This window comes from Clinocottus analis, unplaced genomic scaffold (assembly GCF_023055335.1).
Source record: "Clinocottus analis isolate CAN_PGR_092001 unplaced genomic scaffold, fCliAna1.0.p SCAF_15, whole genome shotgun sequence".
Lineage (NCBI taxonomy): Eukaryota > Metazoa > Chordata > Actinopteri > Perciformes > Cottidae > Clinocottus > Clinocottus analis.
This window is the reverse complement of record NW_027175876.1, coordinates 18621746-18635185: the sequence shown is the minus strand read 5'-3', so window position 1 is coordinate 18635185 and position 13440 is coordinate 18621746. Positions and strand designations below refer to the sequence as shown.

General features: G+C 48.3%; 1 protein-coding gene across 5 annotated transcripts in view; it reads left to right on the top strand.

The window, feature by feature from the left end:
- The window catches only part of enah (ENAH actin regulator), a 111048-nt gene that overhangs the window by 91851 nt on the left and 5757 nt on the right, over positions 1-13440 (top strand). For 3 of the 5 annotated variants that reach the window (XM_068576621.1, XM_068576620.1, XM_068576622.1), the window contains exons 5-11: positions 483-817; positions 7124-7879; positions 10715-11025; positions 11461-11594; positions 11789-11837; positions 12606-12657; positions 12836-12902. In XM_068576621.1, coding sequence (XP_068432722.1) covers positions 483-817; positions 7124-7879; positions 10715-11025; positions 11461-11594; positions 11789-11837; positions 12606-12657; positions 12836-12902 — 1704 coding nt within the window. The remainder of the gene's footprint in view (positions 1-482; positions 818-7123; positions 7880-10714; positions 11026-11460; positions 11595-11788; positions 11838-12605; positions 12658-12835; positions 12903-13440) is intronic. The other 2 variants (XM_068576623.1, XM_068576624.1) reach the window with 2 other exon arrangements.

The window sequence follows — 13440 nt, the reverse complement described above, 5'->3', positions numbered from 1 at the left end:
CGACAAGCTGAACCAGCTGAGAGATGTTTAACATGAGAAGTAATGTGAAGAAAAAGAAGTCCTGGAGTTAGTTAATGTCCTCTTTTCATGTCTCTGCAGCCGTGTGCCAGCTTCATGTCATGACATGTCATACATGTCATTACATGACATGTCATTATATGACATGTCATGTAATGACATGTCATTTCACACGGCTGTCCTCAGTATGCCTTCTTCAACGTGCTCAAAATAGCTTGAACTTATGTAATAAGAACAGTACTGGCCTGTGGGTCATGGGCACAAACTGATTTACTCCTCTTTACTCGCTGTGCTCGTCTTTACATGTGTCCTCATCATGCCTCTTCCGTCTTTACACCAGCTGCTGGTTCAAGCCATGACTGGAGGAAGACCAGTGATGCTGGACAATTACCCAACAGCATTAATGTCCTGTCTCCTCACCTGTTCCCTCTCCTCACCTGTTCCCTCCCCTTCTCCTCCCTCAGGCAGCTGCAGGAGCTGCAGAGGCAGAAGGAGCTGGAGCATCAGGAACAGGAGCGTCAGGAACAGGAGCGCCAGGAACAGGAGCGTCAGGAGAGGGAGCGTCAAGAGCGCGAGCGCCTAGAGCGCGAAACGCAGGAGCGTCAGGAACGAGAGCGTCTGGAGCGCGAGGCGCAGGCGGAGCGCGAGGCTGAGCGGGAGCGCCTGGAGCAGCAGGAGCGCAGCGAGCGTGAGCTGATGGAGAAGGCGGAGCGGGAGCACAAGGAGCACAAGGAGCAGAAGGAGCAGCTGGACAGAGAGCAGCAGGACTGGGAGAGAGGAAGACGCATCTCCAACGCCGGTGAGTGACTCTGCAGCTTCCTCTCACTCTGAGCAGTCGCAGGCCGATAACCACGAGTCACTGCTTCTGACTCACCACGTGTCTACATGTGGCTGCTGAGCATGAGAGCTGTGCGTGTGTGTGTGCGTGTGCGTGTGCGTGTGCGTGTGTGTGTGTGCGTGTGTGTGCGTGTGTGTGTGCGTGCGTGTGTGTGTGTGTGTGTGCGTGTGTGTGCGTGCGTGTGTGTGTGTGTGCATGTGTGCGTGTGCGTGTGTGTGTGTGTGTGTGTGCGTGCGTGTGTATGTCCCAACTGGATCCAGTACACACTCTACTGCACGTCATTCAAATGTATCAGTATGGATCATAATATATTAGTATGGATCATAAAATATTAGTATGGATCATAATGTATTAGTATGGATCATAAAATAGTAGTATGGATCATAATATAGTAGTATGGATCATAATGTATTAGTATGGATCATAATGTATATTAGTATGGATCATAATGTATTAGTATGGATCATAAAATATTAGTATGGATCATAATGTATTAGTATGGATCATAAAATAGTAGTATAGATCATAATATAGTAGTATGGATCATAATGTATTAGTATGGATCATAATGTATTAGTATGGATCATAAAATAGTAGTATGGATCATAATGTATTAGTATGGATCATAATGTATTAGTATGGATCATAATTTATTAGTATGGATCATAATGTATTAGTATGGATCATAATGTATTAGTATGAATCATAAAATAGTAGTATGGATCATAATGTATTAGTATGGATCATAATTTATTAGTATGGCTCATAATGTATTAGTATGGATCATAATTTATTAGTATGGCTCATAATGTATTAGTATGGATTCATCTCAGCACACGCTCCAGCATGTCAATCAGACTTAAACTTCAGACAATTTACACGTTTGTTATCCAAAGACGCAGATCTTCTGCGCCACTTTGTGCGTTGCATTGTGGGAGAACAGTGTGCGTCATCGACACACTGAAACGAGGGAAAGGATTTAGAGTATGCAGAATCACGGCAGGTGCGTTTCATTCACGCTCTCCCCCCGGCTGCCTGCAGTGAGAGCGTAGAGGGAGCTGACCTCAGGCGTCCATGTTGGCGTCTTGATCATCCTTTGAGTTGCTCGAGCATCTGCTCAGTGTCGAGTCCTTCTCCTGCTCTTCTGTCTCCTCTGCGTTTCCTTGTGCTAGAATTGTTAGCTTTCTCTGTTAGCGCTGAGCTACAGTGCCCAGAGGCTGGACAGGCGCTGTGTGCAGAACACACACCGCCGCCAGGCCTTGCACCCACACACACACAACTTCTGGCACTTCACACACATGTCAAACCCCTCATGAAGCTGGTAGTTAGTGGTGGTATAGGAACTGGCGTGTGATTGCAAACGCGAGGCGGCGCTGTGCGGCACGCTTCAGTGCAGCGCTCGGCCCGTCACGCACACACACAGTGTTACTCACAGGCTAAAAATACTGTGTGTGTGTGTGTGTGTGTTTGAAAAAATAACCCAGGATAAGAGGAAAGAGTCATACACAATTACACATGGAGAGCAAACGCATCGGATCTCACACACACAACGTTTTATTAATCGTCCCGACCAAATGAACCAATTATTCTGGCTAGTGAGGAAGAGATGTTGTGTGTGGAGTGGAAGTTGGACATTGACTCCTGTGAGAGAGAACACTTTGTTTTTTAAAAATATATGAAAATAATTAAAATTATTTTATAAAAAAATATTTCCCACATGAACAAGATAACTATTACGACGTTAACAGATTACGACGTTAACAGGTTACGACGTTAACAGATTGCAACGTTAACAGATTACGACGTTAACAGATTACGTCAACAGATTACGACGTTAACAGATTACGTCAACAGATTACGACGTTAACAGATTACGACGTTAACAGATTACGACGTTAACAGATTACGACGTTAACAGATTACGTCAACAGATTACGACGTTAACAGGTTGCGACGTTAACAGATTACGACGTTAACAGATTACGTCAACAGATTACGACGTTAACAGGTTGCGACGTTAACAGATTACGACGTTAACAGATTGCGACGTTAACAGATTACGATGTTAACAGATTGCGACGTTAACAGATTACGACGTTAACAGATTACGTCAACAGATTACGACGTTAACAGATTACGTCAACAGATTACGACATTAATAGGTTGCGACGTTAACAGATTACAACGTTAACAGATTGCAACGTTAACAGATTACGACGTTAACAGATTACGACGTTAACAGATTACGTCAACAGATTACGACGTTAACAGGTTACGACGTTGACAGATTACGACGTTAACAGATTACGACGTCAACAGGTTATGACGTCAACAGATTATGACGTCAACAGATTACGACGTCAACAGATTACGACGTCAACAGGTTACGACGTCAACAGGTTACGATGTCAACAGGTTACGATGTCAACAGGTTACAACGTTAACAGGTTGCGACGTTAACAGATTACGACGTTAACAGATTAGGTCAACAGATTACGACGTTAACAGGTTACGACGTTGACAGATTACGACGTTAACAGATTACGACGTCAACAGGTTACGACGTCAACAGGTTATGACGTCAACAGATTACGACGTCAACAGGTTACGACGTCAACAGGTTACGACGTCAACAGGTTACGACGTCAACAGGTTACGACGTCAACAGGTTACGACGTCAACAGGTTACGATGTCAACAGGTTACAACGTTAACAGGTTGCGACGTTAACAGATTACGACGTTAACAGATTAGGTCAACAGATTACGACGTTAACAGGTTACGACGTTGACAGGTTACGACGTTGACAGGTTACGACGTTGACAGGTTACGACGTTGACAGGTTGCGACGTTGACAGGTTGCGACGTTGAGAGATTACGACGTTAACAGATTACGACCTTAACAGATTACGACGTTAACAGATTACGACGTTAACAGATTACGACGTTAACAGGTTGCGACGTTAACAGGTTACGACGTTAACAGGTTACGACGTTGACAGGTTGCGACGTTGACAGGTTGCGACGTTGACAGATTACGACGTTAACAGGTTAAAACGTTAACAGATTACGACGTTAACAGATTACGACGTTAACAGATTACGACGTTAACAGATTGCGACGTTAACAGGTTGCGACGTTAACAGATTACGACCTTAACCGGTTACGACGTCAACAGATTACGACTTCAACAGATTACGACGTTAACAGGTTACGACGTTAACAGGTTGCGACGTTAACAGATTACGACGTTAACAGATTGCGACGTTAACAGATTACGATGTTAACAGATTGCGACGTTAACAGATTACGACGTTAACAGATTACGTCAACAGATTACGACGTTAACAGATTACGTCAACAGATTACGACATTAATAGGTTGCGACGTTAACAGATTACAACGTTAACAGATTGCAACGTTAACAGATTACGACGTTAACAGATTACGACGTTAACAGATTACGACGTTAACAGATTACGACGTTAACAGGTTACGACGTTGACAGATTACGACGTTAACAGATTACGACGTCAACAGGTTATGACGTCAACAGATTATGACGTCAACAGATTACGACGTCAACAGATTACGACGTCAACAGGTTACGATGTCAACAGGTTACGATGTCAACAGGTTACGATGTCAACAGGTTACAACGTTAACAGGTTGCGACGTTAACAGATTACGACGTTAACAGATTAGGTCAACAGATTACGACGTTAACAGGTTACGACGTTGACAGATTACGACGTTAACAGATTACGACGTCAACAGGTTACGACGTTGACAGATTACGACGTTAACAGATTACGACGTCAACAGGTTATGACGTCAACAGGTTATGACGTCAACAGATTACGACGTCAACAGGTTACGACGTCAACAGGTTACGACGTCAACAGGTTACGACGTCAACAGGTTACGACGTCAACAGGTTACGACGTCAACAGGTTACGACGTCAACAGGTTACGATGTCAACAGGTTACAACGTTAACAGGTTGCGACGTTAACAGATTACGACGTTAACAGATTAGGTCAACAGATTACGACGTTAACAGGTTACGACGTTGACAGGTTACGACGTTGACAGGTTACGACGTTGACAGGTTACGACGTTGACAGGTTGCGACGTTGACAGGTTGCGACGTTGAGAGATTACGACGTTAACAGATTACGACCTTAACAGATTACGACGTTAACAGATTACGACGTTAACAGATTACGACGTTAACAGGTTGCGACGTTAACAGGTTACGACGTTAACAGGTTACGACGTTGACAGGTTGCGACGTTGACAGGTTGCGACGTTGACAGATTACGACGTTAACAGGTTAAAACGTTAACAGATTACGACGTTAACAGATTACGACGTTAACAGATTGCGACGTTAACAGGTTGCGACGTTAACAGATTACGACCTTAACCGGTTACGACGTCAACAGATTACGACTTCAACAGATTACGACGTTAACAGGTTACGACGTTAACAGGTTAAAACGTTAACAGGTTGCGACGTTAACAGCTTGCGACGTTAACAGCTTGCGACGTTAACAGGTTGCGACGTTAACAGATTACGACGTTAACAGGTTACGACGTCAACAGATTACGACGTTAACAGGTTGCGACGTTAACAGGTTGCGACGTTAACAGGTTACGACGTTAACAGGTTGCGACGTTTTGAGGGTTACAGTAAGCAGCTCAGTGCAGACACTAACACAACCTGATGCTCACACATCTGCATCATTCTGTTCTCACAGGTTGAACCTTATTGTCATTATCTTGAAAAGATAGTTAGTGCAAAACAGCTTCATTGAATCCACAATATTTTTTTTTTGTTGCCAAAAGTTACTTTTTCTTCCCTCATAGAACTTTATTTGCATTATTCTAACAGTGATTGCACATGTTATTAGTTTCTGTCTGATGGAGCAGGAATTAGGACTGCAGGAAGGTGGAAGTAAGGAGAAGTGGAGCAGAAGACGAATGGAGTATTAACAACTCAACACCACACACACACACACACACACACACACACACACACACACACACACACACACACACACCATATGGCAGCTACACACAACAACACCCAGGCTACGCTAAGCGCTAGACACAATTAAGGTAATAAGTTCATGAGTTGGAGGGCTGGGCTCGGCTGAGAGAGACGTCACTAAACCCCTTGAAAAGAATTCAGAACGGTACCAACAAGCACAGAGACGTGTGCAGTGATTTATGAAGAGGAAGTGCACATAATTAAAACATTTTAGACAGGTCGGGTGAAAACTAAAAGAGCTTCAATTATTCATCACCCAAGGAGATGACTCATGAGAACCCGAACCTAAACCCAACAGTACCAGACACAGTACTGGAGTCATTTTTTCATTAAAAAAATATCAGATTAGCACGTTAGCCCCTTGAGACTATGGTAAGAAGGGTTTAGAGCAGAACCAGGATCCACTGAACAATATGACGATGCTCAGAGTTGTGAGTCGGCGCTAACAGCTCGATGCTGCTAACAGCTCGATGCTGCTAACAGCTCGATGCTGCTAACAACTCGATGCTGCTAAGAGCTCGATGCTGCTAACAGCTCGATGCTGCTAACAGGAAGGTAGCAGCTGTAACATCCACCAGCGGCTCAGAGCTCAGTGCGGTAGCAGGCCGGCGCTCATCATTAGCACTGAACGTCAGCCGAGGCTGATGGGAACTCTTTGGTCATGTGTTGAACAAACACAAGGTTTGACCTGATGGTGGCGCCAGAGGGCTAGCCAGGCCAGCCGTCTGGCTGTATACAGATACGGAGCGGTAAAGGCAGATTGAACATTCTCCATTTTTATTTCTTTGCTGAACGTGACTTTGTCTTTTGTGTACTGAGTCTAGATATGAGCTGCTTGAAGACATCGGTGATGAGGTGTGTGTGTGTCTGTGTGTGTGTGTGATTGTGTGTGTGTGCTACATGGTGACCTCCTGCTCCTCAGTGTGTTCTCCCCGTCCTCTCACAGGAGGCGTGGAGTGTCTCTCTGTCACGGTGCTAACACCTGTCCACTAACACAGAATGTACACAACCTGGAATATGACTGAGCTGTCGCTCTGTGCTGGTTTTCCTGCTTCATCTGCCCCCTTCTCTTTTTTTCCTCCCCTCCCTCCTTCCTTCTCTCTCCTGACCTGCTGTCTTTCCCTCCTGTGTGCATGACGCTGCTTCCTTCTATTCCTTCCTCTTCCGCCACTCCTTCCCCTTCTGTCCTGTCTTTGTCCTTGACCTTGGTTCAGCCTTCCAAAGCACCCTGTACACTCAGGAGTACAGCGGCTCGTCCTCGCCGTCTGCGTCCCTCTCGGCGCCCTCCTACCCGGCGCCCGGGCCGCCTTCGCCCTCCTCCGCCGCTCCGCCGACCCCGCCTCTGAGGCACTCGGCCTCCCGCTTCGCCACCTCGCTCGGCTCCGCCTTCCACCCGGTCCTGCCTCATTACGCCACTGTCCCGCGGCGACAGCAAGCCTTCCCGCAAGCCCCGCCCACCGCCCCCGCTCCGGCCCCGCCTCCCCCGGCGAAATCCGTCGTGTGGTCGGCGTGCAACTTCACGCCCCTGCCGCCCTCGCCGCCCGTCATGATAAGTAGCCCCCCGGGGAAGGCCGCGGGCCCGCGGCCGCTCGTGCCCATCGCGGCGCCCTCACCGCTCTCCCAGAAGCCGCCCTCGCCGGCCTTCAACGGCCCGCCCATGTTCCCCGCGCCGTCGCCCGTGACCATCCCGCACGGCCACTCCCTCGTGGGCGTCGCCTGCCCCACTCCGCCTCCCCCGCCCACCCCTCCCCCTCTTCCCTCCCCCGCGGCCTTCCCTCCGTCTTCCTCCTTCGTCTCGTCTCCCCCCTCCTCATCCCAGGCTCCTGGTGTGCCCTCTCCCTCCACAGCAACCCCTGCAGCCGCCTCTGCCGAGCTCCTCTCCCTCCCCGTGGGCCTGCCGGGGCCGGGGGAGCCGGACGCCGGCCCAGAGGCCCACCTGCCTCAGGGGGGCTCCTCCTGCCAGCCCCAGGGTAAGGCCACCGGACTGTCTCTCTCTATCTCTCTCTCTGACTCTCTCTGACTCTCACTCGCATTCTCTCTCTCTCTCTCTCTCTCTCTCTCTCTGTCTCTCTCTCTCTCTCTCTTTCTCGGACTCGCTCTGACTCTCCTCTGGTCTCTCAGATGTTCTCTGACTCCTGCGCTAACAGAGGGTCGAGTGGACACAGCTGGGTTCATGACGTTGCTCCTTGTTGTGTAGTGAGTCCTGTAATGACTCCAGTGAGTCCTGTAATGACTGCAGTGAGTCCTGTAATGACTGCAGTGAGTCCTGTAATGACTAGTGACTCATGTGAGTCCTGTAATGACTGCAGTGAGTCCTGTTATGACTTCAGTGTGTCCTGTCGTGACTCCAGTGAGTCCTGTAGTGACTCCAGTGAGTCCTGTAGTGACTCCAGTGAGTCCTGTAGTGACTCATGTGAGTCCTATCGTGACTCCAGTGAGTCCTGTAGTGACTCATGTGAGTCCTTTCGTGACTCCAGTGAGTCCTGTAGTGACTCATGTGAGTCCTGTCGTGACTCCAGTGAGTCCTGTAGTGACTCATGTGAGTCCTATCGTGACTCCACTGAGTCCTGTAATGACTCCAGTGAGTCCTGTCGTAAGTCCAGTAATGACTCCAGTGAGTCCAGTAATGACTCCAGTGAGTCCTGTAATGACTCCAGTGAGTCCTGTAATGACTCCAGTGAGTCCTATCGTGACTCCAGTGAGTCCTATCGTGACTCCAGTGAGTCCTGTCGTAAGTCCAGCAATGACTCCAGTGAGTCCTGTAATGACTCCAGTGAGTCCTGTAATTACTCCAGTGAGTCCTGCAATGACTCTAGTGAGTCCTGCTATGACTCTAGTGAGTCCTGTTATGACTCTAGTGAGTCCTGTTATGACTCCAGTGAGTCCTGTAATGACTCCAGTGAGTCCTGTAATGACTCCAGTGAGTCCTATCGTGACTCCAGTGAGTCCTGTAATGACTCCAGTGAGTCCTATCGTGACTCCAGTGAGTCCTGTCGTAAGTCCAGTAATGACTCCAGTGAGTCCAGTAATGACTCCAGTGAGTCCAGTAATGACTCCAGTGAGTCCTGCAATGACTCCAGTGAGTCCTGCAATGACTCCAGTGAGTCCTGCAGTAACTCTAGCGAGTCCTGCAGTGACTCTAGTGAGTCCTGTTATGACTCCAGTGAGTCCTGTAGTGAGTCCTGTAGTGACTCTAGTGAGTCCTGTAGTGACTCCAGTGAGTCCTGCAATGACTCCAGTGAGTCCTGTAGTGAGTCCTGTAGTGACTCCTGTGAGTCCTGTAATGACTCCTGTCAGCTGGTAGAAGTCACTGCTTATCATGTGCTCATGTGTGTGTCTGTTACCGCGGGTCTTAAATGTGTCTTCTTCAGCATGGCACCCCTCTTTCTTCTTCCTCTTCTTCTTCTTCCTCTCCTTCCTCTTTTGGCGGTTGGGTTCTAATGTTTGCCGATCCATAGACCTGTGTTGAGCTTATCATTTATATTCACAGCTGGATATTGAATACCCTCTGAACAGTTAGATTAGGCTGGCAACATGTATACTGAAATGTAGATTTTTATGACCTTCTGTTTCTGTTTTCTGTTCCCCTCAGACGTGTTTTAGTTATCAGGGAACTGTTTTATTGGAGAAGCTGAACAGTCACTTAGAAGTCTCTCTGTCCGTTCAGAACATGGGCTCTTGGCTCTTTTCGGGTTACACAGCTTTTCCAACAAAAAGAAAGAGCAACATTATTATACAGACAAACCATTACTTCACCTGTATTTGTATTATTAGCCTCAGGAGGGGTTCTCGTGACCTTTGACCTCATCAAATCGATTTGATATTGATCACAGCTCGGCATGTTCTCATTCCGTCATGGTTATTGATCCTGGAGGGCTGTGATGAACAGTATTGTCCCTCATCACAGTTACACTGGACACAATGTACAGATTATTAGCCCACCGTCCTTCGATAATCCATGAATCATCCAGTTTGTCTTCATGGGTGTGTTCCATCCAGTTTGTCTCTGCTCCATTCATTGGAATGTTTCACCTTCCAAATCAAGATATGTATTGTTAGTATTTTTTATATAATAACAACATCACTTTTCCCGGTTCTGTTTGAACTCTAAAACCCTCAAACTTCCTGCTAACGCAGCGCGTTGACATGATGTGGCATGCTAACTGATGTGTTCAATGCTCACTAAAAACATTAAGAACATCATGTTCACCATTCTTACACGACAGATTCACTGACTGAGTGATGTTTTATAGGCGCACATAAAAGTTAAGATATTCCTAACTTTTAAGCGCAAGGCGCGGAGTCGCACAGCTCATCACTGTCACGCTCGGCAAAGGTAGCCAATCGGATCAAGCAGGAGGCGGGGCTTACTCCTTCCTGTGTTCGTGTGGTGTGAACAGCGGGGAAGTCAAAAGAAAATGGAAACCTCCGACGAGGCGCTAATGTTAGCGGTATTTAATTAGGAAAGCTTTACAATTCTTGATGGAAACACTATTATTATTATTTTTAAATATCATGAACCCAGCTCCTCCTCCTCCGCTCCTCTTTTTCATTTCCTGTTAGCAACTAGCAAGTACTGCAGTATTACAGCGATATGAGTAACAAGCTGGCAGAATGACTCGTGAACCAAACAACCCTCAGACGTTGGCGTGAGCGGTTATTATTTTTCCACTTATACTTGTTAGTGTTTTTGTTTAAAGAGTGATCGATGATTTTGTTACAGTCCAAACCATGTCATGCTTTTCCCATAAAAATTACAGTTTGAATAAAGTGTTTCCACCCTGTGCCCCCCCCCTTCCCAACAGACGCGGTGCAGACCGGCCCCGCCCCTCCCCCGCCTCCGCCCCTGCCACCCGGCTCCACTGTGACCTCCCCGGCCGCCACCCCGACCGGCGGCCATCCTCCCCCGCCCCCGGCTCCCCCGCTGCCCCCCGCGCTGACCCCAGGCGGGCCCCCCCCTCCTCCTCCTCCAGCAGGCCCGCCTCCTCCCCCCGGAGCGCCGCCCCCTCCCCCGGCGCCCCCGCTTCCCGCCGGACTGTTCTCCCCCGCAGAGGACCGTCCCTTGGCGGGCCTGGCCGCCGCCCTGGCCGGGGCCAAGCTGCGCAAAGTGCCACGGGTGAGAGCCGCGCTGTGATGCTACATGAGCCGCACGCTACTTAGCACGTTAACACATATAGCACATGGTTAAGCACATGATCACACACACACATACACACAATGTTCACACATGATCACACGCACACACACCATTCACACATGATCACACGCACACACCATTCACACATGATCACACGCACACACACATACACACACCATTCACACATGATCTCACACACACACACACACACAATCACCATCTGTCATGAAAAATTACATCATTTACAGTAGTTTTGTTTGACAATTATGGCTTTTCTGATGTTAAATGGACATTTAAAAAAACAAAGGTATGTTTTGAATTCTTGTATTATTCTGAAGACCGGGTGACACATCGGGCCGGTTGTGAAGAACTGGATAACGTTTGTGTCTCACGGAGCTGTGTGCGTCCCTTCAGGGGGACGATGCAGGGGCGGCTCTGGCGGCGGCCATGTTGGGGGCCGCGGGGGCCAAAACCGAAGCCAGAGGCAACGGCCCTCTGCCTGGAGGAGGAGGGCTCATGGAGGAGATGAGCGCCCTGTTGGCCAGGAGGTACGTCGCTCCCTGCTTCAAAACGCTCGCCCTTCAACCACCAAGCGTGTGCTCTGAATATGGAATTCAGCGCTTCAACTGTATTTTGTTGCAGTCAAATGAACACATTCAAACTAGATCTGAACCGTGGAGGCTTCTCTTCACCCGATTATTCTAAACTAAACCTCTCCTCACCGTGTCTTCATATCTTACAGGAGAAGAATCGCAGACAAGGGCTCGTCACCTGAACCCGACCAGAGATCGGTAAGCGCCATCGCAGCGTCTCAGTCCTCGCCGCTCGCTGCCGGACGACACAATGGCTCGACTGTGTGGCCACAGACACACACACGGGTTCTGTCAGTGCGTCCCGGCTTCACGGCGTGCCGCATTCACCACATTCCTGTCAGAGCACGAGTCCACCGCCTCTCAGCTGCACCTGTGTGAGAGTCTGCGGTCCACACGCCACTCGCTGGCTCTCAATGTGGAACAGACTCCTACTGTCACGCAGTATTTCATCCTATTGAAGGTGTTTCCACTCGCTCAGTGATTCCAGTCACTTCCACCTTTGCTGTCTTTCATTAAATCATTAGCTTGAAGCTAACGTCAACGAGACCAGGGCTCCTTTGTCGGCTTTTAATGTGAAACATCTGCAGGGGGTGTTGGGTTACATAAGTTTAATTAAATTCTTGACCTAGTCTGTGACCTCAGAGATTTTATTTTCTGGTTTGAATAAAAAAATGATTCAATTGCTGAGTGGATTTATTAGCTGTATAAATAAACGATTGGTGTCATTAGAGACATTTATTACTTCATTACTTATTACCTTTATTCTATATTGGCTACATTGCGGGGTCATTTCGCCTTGATGCTTCTCGTTTAATTCAAAGCAAAGCCAGAAGCGAGCTGTGTGTTCAGGTTAGCGGTTGAACGGACACCAGAAGCTTGAACTCCTCCTCTCGGCCGGTTGTTGTCTGTGTAGAAGCTTTCCCTGATCTCATGTCTGACCTTTGACCCCGTCCGTCTGCCCAACAGGAGGAGGGTGAGAGCAACACGACTCCTAAAGTGTCAGCCTGCAGCACACCAGGTAACACTCTGGGGAGAGAAACGATATTAATATTCATCTTCATAACACCAGCATCCAAGTTAGCATGAAGCTATTGAGGATTCCCCTCAGGGGTTATTGGACGTTAGTGAGTAGCTGAACTTCTTGGCTCATGGTAAGAGGAGTTAATAACTCTGCGTGTTCTCGTTCATCCCTGCAGACATGCCCAGGAAGCCGTGGGAAAGAACCAACACCATGAACGGTAGCAAGTCTCCGGTTATCGGGAGGTAAGGTTCTCCCACATGTAGAAATCTCTTGCGTATTATTTCACTAAAACGCTTCAGGAAAAAGAAGTCATGCGGCTAGCAGCGATGCTACTAAACGTCCGCCATATTATAGCACTAGCGTCGGCTAGCTTTAGCATGATGCACTTCTGAGGGCCGTTCAGCGCTGGCTAACAACATTAATAATAATAATAATAATAATAATAATAATAATAATAACAACATTAATAATAATAATAGGAGCTGAAAGTCGGAGGGAGGTGGTGGAGCAGCTCAGTGGGGTGGGAGGGGCCTGACAGTGGGGTGGGAGGGGCCTGACAGTGGGGTGGGAGGGGTTTGACAGTGGGGTGGGAGGGGTCTGACAGTGGGGTGGTGGAGCAGCTCAGTGGGGTGGTGGAGCAGCTCAGTGGGGTGGGAGGGGCCTGACAGTGGGGTGGGAGGGGCCTGACAGTGGGGTGGGAGGGGCCTGACAGTGGGGTGGGAGGGGTTTGACAGTGGGGTGGGAGGGGTCTGACAGTGGGGTGGGAGGGGTCTGACAGTG